Raw genomic sequence first — 22,606 nt, 5'->3', positions numbered from 1 at the left:
GATTTGAATGCGGGAAATGCCTATAGTGCGGGTGCAATATGATAACGTGCAAGGGATCATCAGTGGCATTGATCGAGTCTCATGTCCTGTCGTGTGGGTATAAATGCAGGGTATTAACGGGGAATTATCCATCTAGAACTCAGTTTCTCTCCTCCCAGAGCTTTTCAACTTGATCGACCAGGGCTGAGGGTTGGCTGCCTTCTCCATTCTGGGCACAGTCCTTCCATTCATTGCTATCGCGGATGCACCAGACAGCATCATCCAGACGAACTGTGCAACTAATCTTGACACCGAGTTGTTCACCACGCAGAGCGCTTTCGCGTAGCAGCGCTATGCCACTGAGCGGTGGTCTGCCGTCATTGCCATCGTTCGGGTCATCGCTCTGCTGGCTTGCACACTTGTTCAACGCATCAAAGTCAATACCATGTTCCATTGCACACTGGTGGACAAATTCGCGGTCTGGAATCCGGGCGAAGTCATTGATCAGACAATTTGCAAATCCTAGCGACCGGATAATGGGGGTCCGGGGGTACTGAGATGGAAGAGACGCTTCGTCCGCAGCGGGAGGGAAAGGGAGGTTGGCCGCACACAGCATAAGCATGTCGCCGATGCATTCACCCGGGCCATGCTTGCACGCTATCTCTTCATTAACTTTAGATACGCTGTTATTATAATATTAGCCAAATATTTATTAAGGAGTCTGGAATGGGATAACACCAGTTGCTCTCGACATCTGATTTGATACTCACCTGGCAATAAAAGATAGCTTGAAGTCCACCTTGTCACTGATTTTTTCCATGGCTGGTAGGACCAGTTTTTGTAAGCAGTCCTGGGCATCTGGGCATTTGCTCATGATATGAGCCTCCAGTGGGATCTTAGTTTGCTCAAGTGTTCTATGTGCATCAGAAGCAAAGCGTCCCAGTTGTAGATAGGTGTCATCCCCTTCCTGGACCTCAGCTTTATAGCTCTCCGTCTGTCGAGCTATGCCATTACAGTGTGAGAAAGACGGCCTTAGAAGAGAAAGGCAGCCGATCAACAGCAATGCGATGACACCGATTCGGCACAAATAGGTGGTTGATGTAGGATGCGCACGACGATCAGGATTGTTTGCAGGCTCAAAAGTATCCCTATATCCCTCCTTGGAGTGGATCGGTAGTTCCTCCATGATGGGGTAAAATCAAAAGTGACGTTGTCTTGATAAGATCATGTGGAGAGTCCGGAGCTTGCCCCATCCTGGGAACCTTCCAAGGTTTGCCAAGACTATTACATAATATATTTCCCAAGCCTGCCAGTTAAGAAGGTACATATGTACTATCAGGTGAGCCTTCCATGGCCGGCCATTATTGTTAACTAAGGATGCAGCCCTGCGAATCTTATTATTTGCCATTGTTTTAGCTGGAAGACAGGACCTAGTTCCCCCCCCTAAATGCTTAAATGTGGTGCTATGAATCCTCCACATCACATATGTTGGTCAAGGCCATACGATGTATCCGTGCACACATCAGATTAGGCTGCGCTCCGACTTCGGAGGTGATTTGGATGGGGCATCGACTATCTTAGGTTTCAAATGGACCTAAGGCTAGAAGCACTGGGCTTTATTAGGTATGGTCTATGGACAGACCGTGCATAATGGCTTGGAATCGCGTGCTTTGAGGCTCGTCCATGAAACCTTCATTAATGGATTTTATGATACGGAGTAGAATTATGCCAAACCCCAGAATCACCGAACTGTTTGCCGGTAGGTAGATACTTAAGTCCGGCCAACCCCAAATTAAGGCAGGTTTGGACTGGCTCCAGTGAGATCTGACAGCCTGATGTGGCGGGTGCTAGCGAACGATCGAGACCCCATGCGAACGGGTTCATTCCCGTTGGATCAAAACATCGCAAGATGCGCCTTGTCTGGATACGGGTATGTCCGGCCCGATCACCACGCGAGTGCCACGAGTAAGTATATTGAACTTAGGCGAGCCTCGTATTGAACGAATAACAACATTGGAGCACAATACTTTTGGCGTTACTTTACGTTTTTTCCAAGCCAGAAACTTTTGACCCCACTCAAAATGTTCCTTGTCGTAAAGAGATCCTGTATGGAGTATACATATTAGTCTCCAATTGGAGCTCGCCGCTTTCAAACGCCCAATAGGCTCGTGTGTTTCGTCTAATCCTGACACCGCCAAGGACGGAGAAATTGGGCTTGGCTTAAGGATAATCTCTACTTAAAGTAGGGAAGGGCATTAGCCGGATATAATATGGGCTTTTAAAGTAGGGTTACATAGACTTTAAGAGTTGATAATTTAGCAAAGATATCAAATGAGGGGAGATTAAATCTCTCTCAAGTACGGAGTGTAGAGTTTTTCTCCAATAGAAAGCCAACTACCGGGATGCTCAACTTGTCCCGAACAGCGTCACATCGCCTCGTGCCTTCCGATGGTCGCATCTCATCTTTTATATATTTACTCTTTTCTTTCTTAGAACTTTTCAAGCTTATAATCATTGTCTAACTTCTAGATTTCTAAGCTTCTGATCATATTGGATCTGATAGGAATGATCTTCCCCCACTTTTAACACTTTTGACACTTTTTTTTTTTCCTCAGAGCTGTTCTTCCCTGGGCTACAATTACCTATTTGGACCAAAACACACAAAAGGTATAAAACAATTCCTATCTCTCTTTTTGTTGCTTCTTTTGCTTTTTCTATTGTGTTTTAATTCTTAAGCAGGGAGTTCTATACTTCCATTCTTCACCAACTCCCTCAGGGCATCTAGGGATATTTCCCTAGCCCAAAGATAACCCCCCCCCCCCGTATATAGTCTATCATCCCCTTCCCAAATCCCTCAGAAATACTATTTCGAGGTGATAATCACAATCAGTGTATAGTACATACCAAAATTTGGAGGGTAGGTAAAACACAGAAGATGGAGGTTTGGTACCCCCTTCTGGCATGATCATCGTGTTTTTCTGTTTTCCCCCGCAGCCCGGATTATCGACCTGCAGACCGCGTCACCAAAATGTTCCCTTCTTTTTATTGCAACCTCGCTAACATATTACTAGCCTTCTGGGCATTGGATTAGCTCCCTCGGTAGCTTTTCTCCACAATTCAAAGATTTTAAGGATATGGTGCCTTGTCTCTATTCCTAAACAATCCAGACCCTTACACGTCACTATTGACATAGCGGCTCTGTCAGGTCATTTTGTTAACCTGGTATTTTCATTCGGCCTTTTGGAGGGGACTTCTTTTTCTTTTTTCTTTTTTCTTATTTCTTTTTTTAAATTTGGGATATACCTTTCATCTTCCATCTTCTATCATGGCTTCGGTCAACTCACAATTGTTCAAGAAGGATGACGAGGACCTCGACCTCATGCATGGTGATTTGATTGAAGATGAGGAACATGAAGATATCAGTTTGGAATTAAACGCCGTTCAACAAGAATATCTGGCATATCATCAAAAATTGGAAGAGTTTTTATCACCAATTTCCATGACCCTGGATGAGGCTGTGCTGTACAAACTGGCCCGGCGCTTTTCCACCACATACCGCAACCTTGCCCTGACGTCGGACGAGCAATTTTTGCCAACACCCGTGACTCGGCTTCCTACTGGGCAAGAAACTGGTCGCTATCTAGCAATCGATGTAGGAGGTAGTAACCTTCGAGTCGCTTTTATCGAGTTGCTCGGAGAAGCCGTGGATTCCGATGTTCGACCGACAGATGCCACGGAGAGGTCACAGGACACCATCCGGAAAGCTCAACGCCAGCGGGTGAAGCGCACGCTGGAACGAGCTTGGCCTATTCAAGACCATCTAAATAGGGATAAGGCTGAGGACCTCTTTTCTTGGATCGGTGATTGCATTGCGGAGGTGATAGCGGAGAGTCTATCATCGGATGCCACTAAGAAGGATATCCCAGCCGAATTAGATATGGGAATCACATTCAGCTTCCCCATCATGTGAGTCCCTTCCTTTTTGTGCTTGTGCTGCTAGGATTCTCGGATTATGGAGGTTCTTTTGAGTAAATTTTGTACTAATTAAGTCTAGGCAAGAATCATTGGCAGAAGCCACATTAATGCCGACGGGGAAAGGTTTCGCTATCTCATCAAATCTCAATCTTGGCCAAATCCTTCTGAATGGGTATGAAAAGCACACAAGGCGACCCGATGATGAAGACGAACCTTCAACCAAGCGTCGAAAGCTTTTCGCATTACCAAAACTGAAAATCCAAGCTATCACCAACGATACGGTGGCCACACTAGCTTCCCTTGCATACAAAGTCAAATCTCTACCAAACAGCAGAGTCGCTATGGGCATCATTGTGGGCACTGGCTGTAACGCAACCATCCCAATGAAGCTCAGTGAACTGAGCGAATCGAAAGCCAAGACTGTGAACATAATGGAACCCAGCGCCGTGGAGACTATTGTTAACACTGAGTTGACTATTTCTGGTGCTGCCTTACCACTCAAGGAGCTCAACATAACCACAAAATGGGACGTCGAGCTGGACCAGGCCTGTGCACGCCCAGGCTTCCAGCCCTTCGAATACATGACTGGAGGCCGCTACATTGGTGAACTAATTCGCTTGATCCTATTTGACTATCTCACAACAGTCGCTGAATTATCGAAACGCTCCCTACCTGCAAATCTCATCCAAGAATACGCCCTGACAACAATGTACATCTCCGACGTTGTCGCCAAAGCCAGATCTGATCATGACCTCGCTAACTCCTTAAACAAATCCCTCCCTCCACCAGAAAGCAGTGACTGGCGCTGGGATGCCCTAGCCGCGGGCGCATTCCGAAAGATCGCCCACACAGTACAGAGACGATCAGCTGGGCTGATCGCTGCTGCGGTGGTCGGGCTTCTAGCCTGTGCTCGCGAGATCGAGCTGAAGGAAGACAGTAACAGCAGCTCACCGGAGAATCCTGCTTCACCACATAGCAATGGCGACATCATCACTGACTTCGTTGGTGCTCCGGCCGCTGCGGCTATCGCTATGAGCCACACAGCCCAGGAACATGTTGTCCCTGTCATCGATCCTACGCCAATAGATTGGCAGTCCGGTCCTGAAGAGCTCGTAGTGGCTTACACTGGTGGTGTTATCCAACATTACCCGCAATTCAAGGAAATGTGCCAGCAATATATTGATCGCCTTATCATGCGAACTGGTCCGCAACGAGGTGGGAAATCGGTCTTCTTACGGGAAGCCTCCGACGGTGGTGTCATCGGCGCTGGTGTTTTGGCTGGCATGGTTGTACGGAAATGAGCTTTTCTTTGAAACGTCAGGAAGCATCTGATTTTTTTTTCTCCTTCTTCTTTTTCCTTGGGCGGAATTCAGCAATGCGAAAATGGTTCGAAATTAGGTGTTCATGGGATAATGCCTGTTTTTTGTTTTAAATTCAACTTGGGGCTCACGACATAGAAATGAGATTTGATTTCTGCCACTATGATCCTATTTTGGACGGTGGTAATTTCGTTGATCTACGTTTTCATCGGATTTAAACCAGTCCAATTCTCGACCATGATACGGTTTGCTATGTTTATGGTCTTATGGTTTTTCCTGTCGAAATTCAACTCTGTAAGCGAGAGTTCACCGCCGATCAAAACACGGCATTGGCCTATGAGGCCCTGTTCTGATCATTGACAGGACGTGCATGCACTGCACTTCTTTCCAAGACCCAGTGCATTACAATGAACTCGCTCCCAGCCATGAAATAAGAGCTTTCCAATGATATATGTCCAACAATATTCCAACAATTTCAAAGCCAATAAAACAAGTTCACAGCCATCGTGACTTATTGGACGGCCCCACCTCAGGAATCGTAACCGGAGAATGCAGGAACACCCGAAGAGCGGAATGCATTCTATTTATGCATGACGGTTTATCCTTAAGAGAAACGTCATGTGCACATATTCGGGATAATAATTAGACAAACTCGACCGAAGTCAAACCTGGTAATCCTTGTCCATGTTGTTGGAAACAAAGTTCAATAAGTCTGGTCTTGATGGAGGTACGTACCTAACTCCCGGGGCTCCCGGGGCCGGAAGAAAACGAGAGAGAACATTATTTCCCCACGTGTCTTGGCATCTGGAGCCAAGCCTGCATTGCAGGACATGAGTCCTCACTCGGATATATATCCGAGACATTTGAGATGGATGCTTGTTCTTGTGATATATTGATGTTGAGGGTTGCTTCAAATTAATCGGAACATGTTGTTTCGCACGCCGCGCTTCATTGCATTCGGTTTGCCGTCTTCGTATTCAATTCCAGAGGCTCCTCCTCCTCCAGACATTTGTTCGAGCCGCTCGCGAAGTTCGGCATCGGCTTGGGAGACGGTTTTGGCCTTGGATGGGGGCGTGTGGCGCTTGTTTTCTTGGTTCGAGGAGTTCTCAGATGGCTGGTTGCTTTTCTGTTGCTTGGACTCAAAATTTTGGTGACCTTGGGAATCTGTAGTTCCAGAGCAATATATGTTAGCTCTAACATGAGCTTTTTGGACGAGATTGACAGACCTTGAGCTTTTGATGCTCTGAACAAGGTTGTTGATAAGGGTCGTACACATGTAACATGCAATTGACTGGATAATGTTCTACTCAAAAGGGATTGAGACCCTAAGCCCTTTATGCCCATGCTGCAGTGGTTCTCGAGCTTGTTTTTGCTCACTGGGAAGTTTGTAGGGCCAAAAGATATGTTCAGACATATTCAATTCGTCTTACACTGACGCAATTCAGGATAAGGATATCCACGTGACTATAAGAAAATCACGTGCTGCCGCCCGTCCCCCGCGATTCGGCCGGCGATCATGAACTTGCCCTTGTACTCACTCCTCTGATACCCTTTCGACGAGTCTGCCATTATTCCATCTTAGAATGGCATCCGTAGCTTACTATGAGCTTTACCGCGGCAGCAGGTAATATATCCGATGAAGCAAACCAAAAGCTCCAAAACTGACTCAGTGAACCTCTAGCCTCGGGCTCTCCCTCACCGACACTCTTGATGACCTGATCAATGAAGGCCGTATCGAGCCCCAGCTGGCCATGAAGATCCTTGGGACCTTTGACAAGATTGTCACTGAAGTCTTGGCGGACAAAGTTCGGGCCAGACTGACCTTCAAGGTAAGTCAAGTCATTCCGGTTCAGAAAACACCCTTGCCCAGATGGGCCATAGTTTAACAAAGCTAACAAGTACATTTTTCCATCGCTTTTAGGGCCACCTGGACACCTACCGATTCTGCGACGAAGTCTGGACCTTCCTGATCAAGGATGTTTCTTTCAAGCTGGATAACCAGACAACTGTGTCCGCGGACAAGGTGAAGATCGTGAGCTGCAACAGCAAGCGGCCTGGCGAGGTGTAAGCAGACCCTTGCATGGGTAGAGATACTGGCGTTCTTTTTTTGTTTCCCTCAAATGGTTGAATCGGCGTTCTACCGGCAGTCCTTTCGGTGATATATCCTGCACGGGGCGTTTGAGGCAGTCTCAGTTCTTTTCATCTTGCATTACCAATGTCATAAATGGATTTAGATACCCAAAAGAATGAGGTTCATACTCGCAGGTTTTCTACTCCGTAGTGAAGCTTCAAATTGAAGGTTTTGTGTTGCGCGGAATGCGGGTGACCTCCCGAGGTCATCTTATCGGCCATGGATGCCTATCAGCAGCTCTCTTTCCCTCATTGTAATCTTTCCCTGAGATCTCGACACCACCTAGGTGACATCTTGATTTGATTCTGTATTCTCTTGAAATATGCCCAGGACATTGCCCTGGCTTCGCGCCGAGAATAGTATCCCTGCGAAAAAAGCGTCAACGCCGCGGAAGCGCGTGAAAACGGAACCCAGTCCTGATCGCGACGTCACTCCCAAAAACCCTCGAGTTTCTCCCCCCAGGCGGGATCTTTTCAGATCCTGTAAGTTTTGTTTTTGAGGTATTTGTGACTAAAATACAGAATCTAATTACTACTCTATACAGCCCAAAGCCCGCCGACCTCCCCGATCAAACGCTGTCCCTCCGAAGAGTACGATCACAACCAGATACTGCGCAAACAGAAAAAGTCACTAATAGACACTTTATAGATTTTTGATTGAAGGAATTCAACACGATGATGGCTGGGCCATGGTCGAAGACGAGTTCTACGCCGTTGCGCAAACATTTACTCAACATCTACATCATGCGGAGTATCTGCGACGGAGAAAGGAAGTGAAAGCCGAAAATGCAGCCAGAATAGCAGAAATTGAGAGGCCTACAGACGGCCGTACCCCACTTCCCAATGAAGTTCAACGGAAAAGAGAGATCGAAGCGCTCAGGGAGCGACAAAAAGCCGGACTCGTGTCAATAGAAGATAGAGGAGTCGAGGAGAAAGATGAGGATGAGGATGATGAGAGATGGGCTGGAACCCATCTTCACGATCTCATGACAAGCCCACGAAAAATACGATCCTTGGCAGGCGTTCACGCCCCCAAGTCCTCTACCAGAGCTGCTGCGGGCTTTGGACAGGCTCCTACTTTAGGTACTGGACGAGCCCGGGTGAACAGTATCGGGAGTGTGACTGCGCTACCAAGAGCATCAGAAGTTCAAAGCATCGAACTGGATGAAGAGACGGCCTCGGGCTCGGATGATGATGACGATCTTGAACTAGAAACCCAGTCAGCCGTGTTACCACCGCCCAACAGAACAAATGCCGCTTTACAAGAAATTTGGGCTCACGATCAGACAACATCGCGAACCCCGCAGCGATATAACACACAAAGCACATCTACGTCAAAAGCAAAAGTAAAGCAGGCGCATGGGAGACCCAAAGTGAGCGCGTATAAATCACGGGTTCAATCGCTTTTTGATGACATTGATGAACTACCAGAGTCATCTCGGATAAACAACTCTATCTATGATTCCAGGGAACCTTCTACAAGACAATCACCTGTAATAGGCGGAGGGAACAATCTAGATCCAAAAAAATCCCGGCACAATGAAGTGCCAACATTCTTGGTGTGACCATCCATGTACCCATTGTACCAACCCATAATCTCCTTATGAACATGCCAATTCGGTATTTTGCATTTCCTCCATCTTGATCGATTCAGCCGGGGCCTTGGTTTCATGACCTGCAGCTGGGTTTGATTTCCACCATCGGGATAACTTCACCCGCTCTCGGAGGCGGTTGACAATCTCATGCTCATCTTTCGAACATGGGCCCGCACCTTGCTCTTCGTCGATGGCGGTAGAGATACCATTTCGATCATCGTTCCGTCCTTCTCCACAGTCGTTGTGTGGCTGTCCTGGGACGTGAGCGTCCTGTGATTGATTGGTCAGATCTGATCGTTCTGTCGAATTCTGGATGGGCGAGAGAACTGACTCGGCATCAGAGAAATAAGTAGGCAATTCTTCTTTTCGGAAGTTAGTGGGAGGACCCTGTTTTACAAATTTGTTAGCAACCGTCTCCGCAACGACAACCCCCCTTTTATATTCGACTCACGATTTCAATAATCTTTCCCTTTTCGCGTCTCAGAGGCGCCTTCAGGCACCGGAAAATTTGCCGAAAGCATTCCATGTTGGATTGATGGCGTTTTGGAGGTTCTGATCGGTGGATAAAGAACTCTTATAAAGAGCTAGACAGTTCGCAAGCTTGGAACAATGGCTATTCCAGCTAGGATGTCCTTGAATGCGAACAAGGAAATTAAAATAATAAAGGCAACGCTTGGAGGTGAAACAAAAACTATACAACGAGTGACAAGGCGAAACGAGAGACTGGGAATGGCAACACCCAAAGAAAGGAAAAGGAACAGAAAAAGAAAAAGATTGTAGCTATTTTACACCATTGAGGCGTGCTTAAAGAAAGAGCCAAAAGACAGGGCGACAGTACATATATGAGTGTGTACGGAGTAAAGATCACCGGCAGCCGCAGTATGCACATCTATACTATTCCCGGTGTGTCAAGGACAAATCGATCCACAGTCTCGCCCGGGTTGAACTAGGCGACATCCGTACCTTTGGCATGGACATGATGACAGGCTCGGCAGGACACCAATCTGGCAGTTCACTCCCCTGGCGGCAGTAGTGGGTCCTCCCTAGGGGTCTAGATTGCGTGGGATTGGCTTTAAGCAAAAAGTTGTGAATGCTTGGACGATTCGGGCTCTTACTGGGAATTCAAGTGTTACCTGAGATCGTTTCTACGGGTATCTATATCTCTGTATGCAGACGATATACCCACGATCTGCTGCAACTCATCGGATGCAATACAGCAGATGGGCATTACAAGCGGCAAGCATAACCTGCAGGCTGCAGGGAAGATATGCCAACGTTGGAGACCCATGCAGATTAGGTATTTGACCCTCAGTGGATCGAGCGGAAAGCAGCCTAGACCAAAGGGGTAAAGGGGAGAAGAAGCAAAGAAAACCCTCGTGTTCGAAACATATGCCTCTCATTCTTCGTGTCCTCTTTCCATTTCCGGATTAGAGACCAATCTCACTTTTAAAGTTTTGCATATACCGTTTTCCCCAGTGTACAGGATATTTCAATAGTAGATAGCCGCCGATCCCTTAAATCCCCGTTTGTCGGGTCGGATGTATGCATGAATGAACCCTGTGGTCTTGGAGGCTCGCGGGAAACGGAATTCCTTGTCCCTAGCTCCGGGGAGAATTGACTTTTTTCCTTTTTCATGCTAAGCTCACTGGCTTAATTGGAATGTCCCTTTGCCTCGTTTCCTTTGTCTTTGTCTCGGAAACCGGGCGTTAATATCCACCCGGTTCCCGGCAAGCAATTTTAGACATTTCTTCCAAGGATGCATCGCAGATCACTCATTTTGTAGCCGTTTCGAGCATCAATTTGTCACTGACAGGGGTGATCCTACAAATTACCTCATCATTCAGGGTTAGATATGTGCTAAAATTCGGAGTAATAGCTCCGATCCCGGTATATTTGGTAGGCCTGGTCTTGCATGTCAAGTATATATACACAATCCCAGAGAGAACTAAGGCAATTATTACTCCTTTTCCATATTAGCACAAGTAGAATATCATCGCATGCAAAGTTCCAGCCACATTGGCAATTCTGAAATGAAACAGGTTCCTCGACTCAGTTTCCTTTGTTACGCATTTTCTTTGTTTCGCTATAATAATAACTCCCTAAGAGATTCCAGAAATACTGTCAATTCAATCGAAACAAAAGAGCACCTTGCGGGTGGCTGCGAGGCTCGGGAATGGTTGGCGCGTTTTTATTCGCGCTTCTCCCTTGCATCGGAGCAATGCCAAGTCAGAGAGCTCGTAAAGATTAGTTGAGCTTCGCACAAGTTTTATGCGTTACGCATTCTAATAGAATCAATTTGAAGGTGGAAGGTTATAAGAACCAATTCAAGCCATTTTGCTACAATCTCTCCATTTCAGGTATAATTGTTGTTGGGTGTTTCATCTAGACAAACAGAGTTAAGCCCTAACTTGAATATAACCGCAGGGATAGAGAAACCTTGACCCTTGAGCTAAGCCCGAGGGAACCTATGAATAGCCTAAATATACTCCCATCGGTATATATACGAGATCTCAATTTAAACATCTATTGAATCCTATTATCTTTGAGGTATCCAACGTATATGGAGTAATATCCTACTAAACGTCAGAAGAAGAGTACCAGGCTCAGAAGTGGTATTCATTGTACAACATGGTCCTAGCAATGCAAGGTTCTTCTAGATCTGTACATAGTGTTGGACCAAACGATCCGATGCCTACATGAACACGATATACTATTGGCGCATCGGCCAGTTTCGATAAAGTGGTCTCCTGAACCTGGAGATTGGCTGACATTCCCGGCTATTAGACTCACTGGAAAATTAAAGCATTACTATTTTGTCCGGGAATGTATTTCCGTGCGTTGAGGATCCATTCCTGTTGGATGTTTGTACACAAAGGGCGACCACTAAACGCTCGAAATTGTGCTATACATGGGAGGGTGAGAGGTCACCTGGGCAATCAATTAGCAGGTTCGTACTCTTAACATGTAGGTCTACACAAATACCAAGATTTGAATCGATGTAGGACACATGGTCAAGTTAGGAAACTTTAGCTACTCATATAAAATCGTAGGCTTTGTAAAAAAAAACATTGGAGGTGTATATAGATTGCGAATGAGTATGAGCTAGTATCCATTTTAAGGTTCTTTCACTGTAATATCTACAAAAATCAACACCCTATGTCCCATTGAAATCGCAGGTATATTGACACTCGAGGCGGTGACTGAGAATTTCAGAGAACCCCATCACTGAAGTCAATGACTTGCGCTTTCTCAATGAGTCCATCAAGAAATTTGACGAATGCCAGATGAGCCGGGTCGCTTTGTACATAATAGTCTCGATCTGCAGCACTGGTAAACTCTACGACAAATGCATGCGTAATCCCATTCTATTATGCATTTAGTAAAATATCCCCAGAGATCCCAGTGAAACTTACCTGGATGCCTTCGGGCGAGTTATCCTTCCCGCCAGACGCCGATTTTATATAGGGGCTTTGTGATGTTGGATGGACACAATTGTCTTTTAGCGCAATCATACGTTCACAGGCCTTTGGGGGGCAATTATTAACATCCATTAAAAAGTGTTTATCAATCATAATCAAGTTCATCCGACATGTCATGATCTTTGAATAAAACGTACATCGTGGATAACTTCAGTGGCTAATTCTGACTTGAACTGGAAAAGAACGATATGGGTAATCGACATGTTGGATACTTCTGTTGGGGAATATGATGTTGAAATGGAGTCAAGGCCTGGTAAATGCAAAGTTCGAGAAATGATGAAATGGATACATAATTCTTATTAGAAGCGGGGTATAATCACATGACTGAGGTATACTTTTAGTTGGCATTGAGGGTCTTAGTCTCTAGAAGAAATCAAGGAAGATGAATGATTGATTGAGATGGAGGAAATGGAGAGAGACTGCCTGAAAAGAGCACACAAGTCCTGGAAGATATAATGCCTGAGGCAACAGCACATTGGTCGACTGTGTAACGAGTTGCGAACTACTCCATACTCTGTATATAGAATTGCCAAACATAGTCCATTCCGCTTCTATGTGTACAACAGAACAAATAGGGACTCGATTTGATATCCCTGCATATATGTGCTATCATTAATGGTATAAAATTAGCAAAAGTCTTTTTTTAGCGCTGACCGGACAAAAAGAAGACTATGCCAAGCTAAGGGCACACCCATGTATGTATAGGCGCTTATATATATATATAGAACGAATTATTATTTGCCGCACGGGGTTCAGCTAAGCAGTGGGGCAAATGGGCAGCAAGAGAGTCCATTGGGTTATATGGAAATGGCGTCCCACGACGGACCGAGCCTTTCTTGATCGAGTATCTGTGGCTTGCCGATCTAAAATGGAAGCTCACAGTCTGGAATCTGGCCTCGGTTTCATGTTATGCGAGATATGTCGCGGACGGGCTTTCATCAGACAACTAGATGAAAAAGAATAACAGCTTCAACCTTTGAGGCAGGGCCATTTCGGTGTAAATCACTTGGGTAAGTCCCCATAAGAAGAGAATAGCACATACATTATCAATTGTCAATTAAATAATAGCCTCGGCGGGCGCTTCGCCGGGCGCTTCACCATAAGCCGTGTTGAAATCCATGCAGCAAGGACTTATATGGCACAAACAGATATCCACCACCTTCCTCTCATTGGAAAAGAGACTTTGCTAAAATTAGCATCATATTTTGTACAATTTTGAATTAATCTATTATAAAAGCATGGGCTCAGCGGGAAATTGGGTTAGGAGCATATATATCAAGCCCAACCCCGCACTTTTGTCTTCGTCGACTTTTGAACTTCATCTCACGTCTAAAATGAGCACAACGAACCCGATATGGCAGGCTATCATTGATAGATATTATGAAGAGTTGAGAAAAAAAGGGATCAAACGCTCAATCGTTGATCGTGATGTCTGGAGCATTCACAACCTTAATGACCTTCTTCAACAAACGCATGACTTTGTGCCACCCAGTTCCTGTTTTTACAGCCAGTGGATCGAAAATGTTCCAAGACTCGTACCGATATTTCTTCGTCTTGATGATCTTGCGTCAGTAGTGGCATTGTCTCTCGGGATGCAGGATCAAGTTGCAGCAATTATCTGGGGGTCGATGAGAGTGATTCTGAAGGTATGACTGTGAACAAACCCCGGAGAGGGATAGATCTAGGAGGTTGACTGTACCAGCTTTCGCAACCAGTTTTACCAGAACTACTCGACATGCTCGAAGAATTAGGCCGAGCATTACCAAGGTTTCCGAGTGATGAGCAAAAGCTGCCGGTCGCAAGAGCATCGGCAGAAGCTCTCGTGGCAATGTACACAGAGATCATCATTTTGTGCGCTCATTCTATTGCTCTCTTTCGAAATAATCTGAGCATGGCGACTTTCCAAAAAGTCTGGTCTAGTTTTAGCAAAGAATTCCCTCAAGTCATTGTGAAAATTCGAGACTACTCAAAGGTTGTCGATCAAACAGCCAACATGATATCTCTTTCCAGAGAGACTCAATCAGTGGACACGATCAGCGCAATGAGTGTCCTGAAGGATTTCCCACCAAAGAAAATGAATATTCCGTGTTATATGATACCATACGGTCTCAATAATAGTTTCTTTGGAAGACAGATGGAAACTGACATGCTGAATAGCATGCTTGACCCTGATGAAAGCAACAAACGCTTGAAAGTCGCCTCAATCTACGGAACAGGGGGTGTAGGGAAAACACAACTTGCCTTACACTATGTCAACACTTCGATGGACCTATTTGATGCGATTCTTTGGATTCCATCAGAAACACAAACGCAATTCACACAGGCATTGACGAATTTCGCTTCCAAGCTTGGCATCTCAAGTGTTGGTAATGCCGAGGATGAAAATCAATTGATCCAAAAATTGAGAAACTGGCTGAATGTATCAGGAAAACCTTTTCTTTTGATATTTGACAATGTTGAAGATCACAGGATTCTGGAACAATTTTGGCCAGCAAGAACCAACGGGTCCGTGATTATAACTTGCCGCTCTCATTCAGTTGCAAGAAAACATACGGTTGATGTGATATATCTTCAAACTTTTGCACCTGAGAAGTTTTGTAGCTGAGACTGGGAAAAAGGTACTTTTCTCATTGACTAGCTTAAAGCCATCGAGTGAAGATGAAGATGACGCTGCTGCGAGAGGGCTGCGTGGGTTGCTGGACGGTTTGCCCTTTTCCTTAGTTCAGATCGGCGAATTCATGAATGAACGTAACTATTCTTATCAGGAAGTTCTACTTGCCTATAAAGATCAACTAGAGAGGTATCATTGTAATAGGAACTCTTAAATATTATATCCCATAAGACTCCTGTACATGTTATTCCGGTATCGGAATTTTCTATACAAAGATGTAAGTTGTTCGGCTCAACCCACTATGGTGGCTGGGTTACTACAGGGCTCTGAAATATATTTTTGCCACCATCCAATTTCATTTTATTGAGGCTAGCTACAACCCTGTCCCTATATCCTTTTGTTCTTTAAAATATACACACAGGTCAAATAGAGCAACGTACATCTACTGAACGCAGTCACTAGCATCCCTACCGAGGAGCCCTTTGGCACTTCTGGCTCAATAAAATTCCCCGGCTCTTCTTATATAGCAAAAAACACTGACTCAATTCGGACCTTCTAAGGTTCCTTTAACACAAATATAAGACGAAATACGGTAAACTCATCTACTATGATAAGATTTCGACTCCAGCACCAAAAAACCGCATCTAATGGCATAACTTATCACAGCAAAAAGATATTCTGCGATTGTATGTAGTAAACAATATGATAGATGAGCAAAAATAAATTGACCGACGCAGGGATCGAACCTGCAATCTCTTGATTCGTAGTCAAGCGCCTTGCCATTGGGCCAGCCGGCCGTAAGATATGTGACTTGGTCAAATTGTGCGCTATAAGCGAATGCAATGTGGGACCAAGCCTAAATGCGGTTTTACGCTCAGCCAAGGTCAATTTATTTAATTTAAGTGTGTAACATCGGCATTTTTGGTCAATATCTATCATTAATTCCAGCGGCTTTTGCTAAATATCGTTTTTATTGCTTCTTTTGCTTCATTTTTGAAAATCGACCCAGCACGCGATATCACGTGATCGAGTAATCTGGTAGTGGTTGGTGCCTCATGCTTAGGCATAAATTTGCACAAATTTGTTTGAAAGGGAAATTTTCTTCCTGTCACCTATAGAGATGACCCGACATCATTGCTACATACTTTTCTGCATTTATTACTATATAGAGACTACCTGATAGCGTAGTCTTACGTCGCCTCTTGTTCTGCGTTGCAACATCATGATCAAACATCTCGCTATGTAAAGTCCATCTACACCTTCTCTCGAAGAGACTCTTGACAACCAATATTTCAAATAGCTTACATACTCAGTAACCCTGATATTTTTGAGGAAGCATACGAATGTGTGACATTTATGATTAGAACGACTCATCGAGGAAGGTGCAGTCAAGAATATCGGTGCGCGTAGGGCACATTCAACCCCTTCTACTCAAGCGGTACATACTCGCCGCCTCCATACCAGAGACGGCCTCTCCGAATGACTAGGCCCTCTTGCCCAACAATCCATTCACCTCCCTCTCTGATGGCACCCTCGTTGGGCCAATACTCATTCTCTAACTTTTGGTTAATCTCGCCAATTTTATCAATCAACAGCTTAACGCGCGAATGATCGACTGTCTCTGCGCCATCTGATCCTCTGACCATAAATCCGTCCTGGGAGATGAACCTTGCGATAGTGAGATGTGCTGAGGGAAAAATATAACGCGAAGCGACAGGGACCTTAGTTTGTCGGACCATGTCAAAGACATCTCGGCGAAGATGATGGTATGTGTAGTTATCATTGTCACTACTAGATTCCGCTTCCAGGCACTCACCAGCAGCCGGAACAAAGCTGAGCGCTAGTGCGGCGGAATCAAAGCTTACCATCGGCTTGATGAGACGTGTAGGGTGAGTGCGTGGATACGCAGCAATATCTGCAGACGTCACGTCCTTGGATAACAGGAGGGTCTGGACAAGTTCTTCAATTTGCTCTTCCGTCAGGGAATGAGCAGCTTCCAGGACAGTTATGTGAAGGTTCTCAGGCGGCATTAGCCAGAGTGCTATGGCCAGTGATGTTAGCGAAATCAATGGCTACAATGGAACTTCCTCGGAAAACCGTGTATTGGTAAACTTACAAGAAGAAATGCTCCTCAACTCATTCTGAATAAAGCATATCAGGTCGCGAACTTGAGGCGATGGTCTGGCCCAAATGACAAGACAGTTTCGAGGATCAACAAATCCATCTTCCTTTCCAGGGCCATCGAGTCGCTTCAAAATCTCGTCAAGGGACCAGCCAGGAAAGCTATCGGCTAGGATCTTCGCGCTTTGTTGGCTATTGCGAGTCACTCGGTGTTTTTCATATCGAGATTGTAATATTGCCTATTATTAGAGCCAAAAAGGGGTAAACATCTGATATCACACATGTATCCCACAATTTTCGTATCCACTGACCGAATCGTTGTTTGCCTCCGCAATTAAGGACTGGAAGGGGTTGTCCTCTGACAGTGGGATTGACTTCATGAGAGTCTTGAGAGCTGATCGACTTTTTTATTTCAACAATGATAGAAGGTTGACAGGTGAAGTGACTAACAACCTCGGAAGTACCTAGTATTGGTAGGCTAAAAATACATTTGAGGATCAAACCTGAAACAGGCTAAAATAGCCGGCAAAAGACAAAATCCACTTCGTTACATGGAAGAGCGTAATATGTTCGATCTCTTGTTTTGGAATACTTTGGTATCAGGATAATTCAAGACATTAGAAATAAAATATCGATGTTCCAAGAATTCATTCAGCTGGCTGTTTACTGTTTGCTGGGGGACCCTTAAAAGATAGTAGTACTCCCTAGATCATAATTTTGAAGACACAATCTATGTAATGAAATTTATTCTCCCGACCGACAAAATATAACTTATCTCACATACACATGTTTATTTAGGGTAATCCTTGATGTGGTGGCTCTTCAGTTTGACAAACTGCTCAAACCCAAATCGACTTAGGGTAACACCACGGCCAGAGTTCTTCCAGCCTGTCCAGGCGAGGTCCTATAGGATAGTTCAGTTAGCGAAAAGGCGACAATCGTAGATGCCAGAGCTTCACTTACGGGACTAGGGTAATCAGATCGGTTGACAAAGACAGTGCCAGCTTCGACACGCTCAACCAGCTTCTCAGCCGCTGCAACGTCCTTGCTCCAAACACTAGCGGTAAGGCCAAACTTGCTATCGTTCATCAGACGCACGGCCTCGTCATCGCCCGAGACCTTCATTACAGGAATCACAGGCCCAAATGTTTCATCCTTCATCACGGCCATATCATGATTAACGCCGGTCAGTAGTGTAGGCTTGACATAGTTTCCATTCGGAGGGAGATTTTCAAAGGTCTCGTTGGCAGGAGTCTCGTTCTTCGCACCCTTCTGCACGGCATCCTCGATGTGCGCGAGAATAGCCTCCTTGGCGCGCGTAGAGACAACAGGTCCAATTTGGGTTTGGGGATCGGAAGGTTCGCCAACACGGTAGTTGCTCAGAACCTTCCTCACCTCAGTAATGAAGGCATCGTAAACCTTCTCGTGGACATAGACACGCTCGATCGCGCAGCAGCTCTGTCCACTGTTAAAGATAGCGCCATCCACAACTTCCTCGGCGGCCCAGGCGAGATCTACATCATCTCGCACGTAGGCTGGGTCCTTACCGCCAAGTTCCAGACCAACATTCACAATCCGATCGGAGGCTGCCTTTTGCACTGCTAGGCCACCAGCTTCGGAACCTGTGAAACAGATATGGTTCACCAGTGGGGATCGCACCAAGGTCTCAATAAATGTGAAAGATCCGCAGTGGAAGTATTGGAGCACATTTTCGGGAAGACCAGCGGCGGCAAAAGCGGAGGCAAACTGCTCGACGATTGTTGGAGTCTGAGGAGAGGGCTTGAGGATAACAGCGTTGCCAGCGAGAATGGCGGGAATCAAGCTATTGACAAGGGTGAGGTAGGGGTACTATATATTGACTTATCAGCAGTCTGTAGGTATACCAATATCCTGACGGATTTGACTCACGTTCCATGGGAAGATAATCAGCGCAACGCCGACAGGCGAACGCTTGATATACCGTCTAAATCCCTTCTCCTCTTCTCCGGGCACAATTCCTTGCTCACCTAGCACTGAGGTGCTAATGCGGGTCAAGTAACGACTACGCTTGATGGCGGTCGCAACTTCAACACCGGCATAGGCGATGGGCCGGCCCATCTGTTTGGTAATCTCACGTGCCAATTCATCCTGTTTTTTCTCCAAGATATCAAGAGCACGTTCCACAATTTTCTGCCTTTGCTCCAAAGTTGTGGACTGTGAGAATGACCGGAAAGCTGCTTGAGCGTTCACGGGGATCTGCTTCAACTCCTCCGATGAGACGCCAGTGCGGGTGACAACAGGCTCATTGGTAGCGGGGGAGATAGTCCTAATGGTTTCTAGCGACATCATGCAAGGTATTTATGATTCAACTAATATGAAGAGAACGAGGAATTGGAGAAGATGTTAAGGATGTTGGGGAAGGGATGAGGGGCAGTCACGTTACGCTCCCCGCAGTGTATTATGATTATCTCTTATCGCGAGAATGAGGTCATCGTCATTAAGCACCCCTGGACCTGGGCACCCCTGGACATCTCCAGGGCTCATTAACATTAGTCAAGCTCTATAGATCTCTAACTAGACGTGCACCCGCCCATGTATAGCGGTAGTTATGCTGGTACCAATTGACACTAAAATATGTTAGTCTGTCTAGTTGATTGAATATCATGGGGCTTTTACTCACAAAGTAGTCCGGCCAGCAATGCGAGGCAGAGTAGCCCAGGAGCCCCCGAGAACGACATTGTGTTTTCCATCAAAGAAGTCCGCTATCGAAATCAATTAGCTTAGGTTCGATGTCGTTTCAAGGCATCACTTACAAGTGTATCCAGGGTAGATGTTCATGGGTTTGAAGCCGTCGTGCGGCATCAATTTTGTGCTAGTCCATTCCCAAACACCTCCCATTTCACTTTGACCAGCTAACCGATCTCCGTTTGGTGTGACAGGAATAGGGTGCCAGTTATTGAAGCCAACGTTGCAACCAGTGAGATCACGGAAAACCGTTTGATCGGTAGGGTGGGACTTGCTACCATTAGCAAACCCATTGACACCATTTCTATTTTCTAAGTTAGTTTGTGCTATATCATAATAAGGCTTCGTTTCATACCTGTGGCCATTCATGGCTTGATGACTTTTGAGTTGGTCCGAGTAGTGATATATGCTCCTAGCCTCTTCAAACGTGGGGATCCTGCATTGCATGCTTTTTGCATAGCTGGCCACTTCATCGTAGGAAGCAATCAATGGCCAGTCTTGGGCGAATTTAAAAGCCACAGGTCCAAATATAGTTCGAATTGTGAAATCCTCAAGAGAAAATCCTGCAGAACTGGAGCTCGAATTGGCACGGGTGCCTGAGGAACTGGTGCCCTTGGAAACGGGACTGTCTTGGCCAGGGTTAAACACCCAAGACTCGGGATATGTTTGAATGCCCTTCGTCTGTAGGTACTTGGCATATTCACCATTGGTGATGGGTCTCGCTTGGGCTTCGAAGGCATGCACAGTGACCTCTCTTTGGGGCTTTTCGTTGTCCCATCCAAAAGATTTATTTGGCATAACTTCTTCGTTGGAGTCATCCAATCCAATTTTGATGGTTTGCTGTGGAATGCGGAACCACTTGTTTGGCTTTTCATCTCTCTTCGCCTGGCGACTTATTTGCTCAAAATTGGGGCGATCAACTCCTGTGGGAGGAAGAGATTTATCACTCTGGAGTAGCATGTAGAGGAAAGTCTCAAGATGCATTGCTTCGTGCTCATAGCCAATCCAAAGAGCCTCTCCAAGAGCACGGTCTTGCAACGCATATCCCTCCTGTAGGATTGAACGCGCACGATTCCGCACTCTATCTTGGTAGTCCAGAATTTCGTCCAATGGCGGCCACTCATCAGGTATTTTGCTGTGAGTGTGGCATTTCTGTGGATCTTCGACGTCCGGATCAATACCACGCTCAAAAATTAGTTTATAATAACTAGGCTCAGTAGGCTCCTCCTGCAAAGCCCGAGTGAGATGAATATCTGAGGTACAGCATGGTTAGCAGTGAACATGATAAGTAACATTGAACATTGGAGATGGAGACATACCAAAGAATGTCGGAATGTGGCCAAAATAAAATACCAGCGCATTTCGGAGTTTGATTGGTTTGGACAAAAGCTCTTCGTGAGGGATCATGGTTTTAGTCGCGAGGTCCCATGCAGTCCAGAGAGACTGGAAGTTCTCGATATTCGGGATCGGTTGGGCTGCATACTTCGAAGGATTCATAGACACATCAAGCGCAGCGGGTGATAGCAGGTGAAGATCTGTTTAACCACAAGTTAGCAAGTATATAGTGACAATTCATCCAAAAGATCATGGCTCACGATAATCGTCTGTCGAATTTCCAAATTCGACCTGAGAAATCAGGCTTGCATTGCGCCACAGCTTATTCCGTTCGTTGCGACCGTACTTCCATGCCTCTTCAAAGATGAGCTTCTCTCCTTTTGGGATATTGATCCCATTGATGACCACGTCAACCCTCGGGGCATAGAAGGCTTGGTGCCGTCCCTCGCGAGTATCATACTCAGTCAATATCTCCCATTCGTCAGGCTTGAAAGCCTCAAAGCCAAGAACTGTATTGGCATGCAGAAGGCCATTCTCATAGAATTGGCGAGTAATACCTTTCGAATCATTATAGGCCCTAAAAACCTTCTCCGAGTTCTTGCATGCATCTAATCCGATAAGCATGAAATCGGATGGGTTCAATAGCTTGGAAAAGCCACCAAGAAACTCTGCAGCACCCGTTGGACTAAAGTTGCCCATGGATGATCCCATCGACAAGACCACTGTCGGTCGCTTCCGATTTTCTGGGCTTTTCAACCAGCCGACAGCATCATCGTACGTTCCATGGAGACCATGGAATCCTACATGGATGAAGCTCTCAGGTGATATTTCAGAGAACGTTCGCTGTAATTCCACCAATGAAAGATCCAAAGCATAATAATCTACTTTCTTTTCGGTCCGTTCACACTCTCGAAGTAGAATCTCGATCTTACGCAGGTTTCTAAAAAATAATTGTCAGAACTTTTGATGTGCTGACGGATTCGAGGATGTAGGGGTCACAGACCCACTGCCGAGCTCCACCAACTGTGCATTTTCCGGAATGCGTGCGACTATCCTCTTTGCATGTTTTGTCAAAATCCCGATCTCCGTGTTGGTAAGATAGTATTCATCCAAGTAAGTGATCTCCTCGAAGAGCTTCAATCCTTTGGCGTCGTAGAGTAGGAGGGTAGGGAATGTCCGCTGTGTGCCTGTTGGCGGGTCCAGATTCTTGTAGATATCGTCCACCAGGGAGAATTCCATGTCATTCTGATGAATATCCACAATTTCAACCTTTTCAACGTTTCTAAGGGCAGTAGGAGACATGACTTCGAGGACATGAATGTCAGTTCAGATGCAAAA

General features: G+C 45.7%; 10 protein-coding genes across 10 annotated transcripts; 4 read left to right on the top strand and 6 right to left on the bottom strand.

Annotated features, from left to right (window-relative positions):
- Positions 1–139: 139 nt before the first annotated feature.
- On the bottom strand, positions 140–1,165 carry N7479_011046 (GILT family protein; the record flags this gene model as incomplete). The annotated part of the gene is made up of 2 exons (XM_057258737.1): positions 140–662; positions 750–1,165. 2 exons carry the CDS (start codon positions 1,163–1,165, stop codon positions 140–142), a joined length of 939 nt encoding a protein of 312 aa, XP_057106195.1.
- A 2,139-nt stretch (positions 1,166–3,304) lies between these two features.
- Positions 3,305–5,255, top strand: N7479_011045 (hexokinase family protein; the record flags this gene model as incomplete). The annotated part of the gene is made up of 2 exons (XM_057258736.1): positions 3,305–3,945; positions 4,034–5,255. The coding sequence occupies 2 exons, from the start codon at positions 3,305–3,307 to the stop codon at positions 5,253–5,255; spliced, it is 1,863 nt and encodes a 620-aa protein (XP_057106194.1).
- A 928-nt stretch (positions 5,256–6,183) lies between these two features.
- On the bottom strand, positions 6,184–6,549 carry N7479_011044 (uncharacterized protein; the record flags this gene model as incomplete). The annotated part of the gene is made up of 2 exons (XM_057258735.1): positions 6,184–6,437; positions 6,546–6,549. 2 exons carry the CDS (start codon positions 6,547–6,549, stop codon positions 6,184–6,186), a joined length of 258 nt encoding a protein of 85 aa, XP_057106193.1.
- Positions 6,550–6,856: 307 nt separating this feature from the next.
- Positions 6,857–7,341, top strand: N7479_011043 (transcription initiation factor IIA subunit gamma; the record flags this gene model as incomplete). Its single annotated transcript, XM_057258734.1, has 3 exons — positions 6,857–6,897; positions 6,955–7,102; positions 7,195–7,341. The coding sequence occupies 3 exons, from the start codon at positions 6,857–6,859 to the stop codon at positions 7,339–7,341; spliced, it is 336 nt and encodes a 111-aa protein (XP_057106192.1).
- A 385-nt stretch (positions 7,342–7,726) lies between these two features.
- Positions 7,727–8,921, top strand: N7479_011042 (uncharacterized protein; the record flags this gene model as incomplete). The annotated part of the gene is made up of 4 exons (XM_057258733.1): positions 7,727–7,886; positions 7,949–7,994; positions 8,053–8,776; positions 8,904–8,921. 4 exons carry the CDS (start codon positions 7,727–7,729, stop codon positions 8,919–8,921), a joined length of 948 nt encoding a protein of 315 aa, XP_057106191.1.
- An 83-nt stretch (positions 8,922–9,004) lies between these two features.
- Positions 9,005–9,524, bottom strand: N7479_011041 (uncharacterized protein; the record flags this gene model as incomplete). Its single annotated transcript, XM_057258732.1, has 2 exons — positions 9,005–9,385; positions 9,450–9,524. 2 exons carry the CDS (start codon positions 9,522–9,524, stop codon positions 9,005–9,007), a joined length of 456 nt encoding a protein of 151 aa, XP_057106190.1.
- A 2,683-nt stretch (positions 9,525–12,207) lies between these two features.
- Positions 12,208–12,680, bottom strand: N7479_011040 (Dabb family protein; the record flags this gene model as incomplete). Its single annotated transcript, XM_057258731.1, has 3 exons — positions 12,208–12,363; positions 12,412–12,522; positions 12,615–12,680. The coding sequence occupies 3 exons, from the start codon at positions 12,678–12,680 to the stop codon at positions 12,208–12,210; spliced, it is 333 nt and encodes a 110-aa protein (XP_057106189.1).
- Positions 12,681–14,212: 1,532 nt separating this feature from the next.
- N7479_011039 (Tetratricopeptide-like helical) lies at positions 14,213–15,036 on the top strand (the record flags this gene model as incomplete). Its single annotated transcript, XM_057258730.1, has 2 exons — positions 14,213–14,896; positions 14,947–15,036. 2 exons carry the CDS (start codon positions 14,213–14,215, stop codon positions 15,034–15,036), a joined length of 774 nt encoding a protein of 257 aa, XP_057106188.1.
- A 1,479-nt stretch (positions 15,037–16,515) lies between these two features.
- N7479_011038 (uncharacterized protein) lies at positions 16,516–17,589 on the bottom strand (the record flags this gene model as incomplete). The annotated part of the gene is made up of 3 exons (XM_057258729.1): positions 16,516–17,129; positions 17,205–17,448; positions 17,521–17,589. The coding sequence occupies 3 exons, from the start codon at positions 17,587–17,589 to the stop codon at positions 16,516–16,518; spliced, it is 927 nt and encodes a 308-aa protein (XP_057106187.1).
- Positions 17,590–17,999: 410 nt separating this feature from the next.
- Positions 18,000–22,570, bottom strand: N7479_011037 (DUF323 domain protein; the record flags this gene model as incomplete). Its single annotated transcript, XM_057258728.1, has 10 exons — positions 18,000–18,113; positions 18,173–19,057; positions 19,118–19,524; positions 19,775–19,815; positions 19,869–19,950; positions 20,002–20,237; positions 20,289–21,186; positions 21,253–21,468; positions 21,529–22,208; positions 22,272–22,570. 10 exons carry the CDS (start codon positions 22,568–22,570, stop codon positions 18,000–18,002), a joined length of 3,858 nt encoding a protein of 1,285 aa, XP_057106186.1.
- Between the last annotated feature and the right edge of the window lie 36 nt (positions 22,571–22,606).

The sequence above is a fragment of the Penicillium vulpinum genome (genome assembly GCF_028829585.1).
Source record: "Penicillium vulpinum strain IBT 29486 chromosome Unknown utg000004l_segment0_segment0, whole genome shotgun sequence".
NCBI classification, from domain to species: domain Eukaryota; kingdom Fungi; phylum Ascomycota; class Eurotiomycetes; order Eurotiales; family Aspergillaceae; genus Penicillium; species Penicillium vulpinum.
This window is presented reverse-complemented; position numbering and strand designations above follow the sequence as displayed.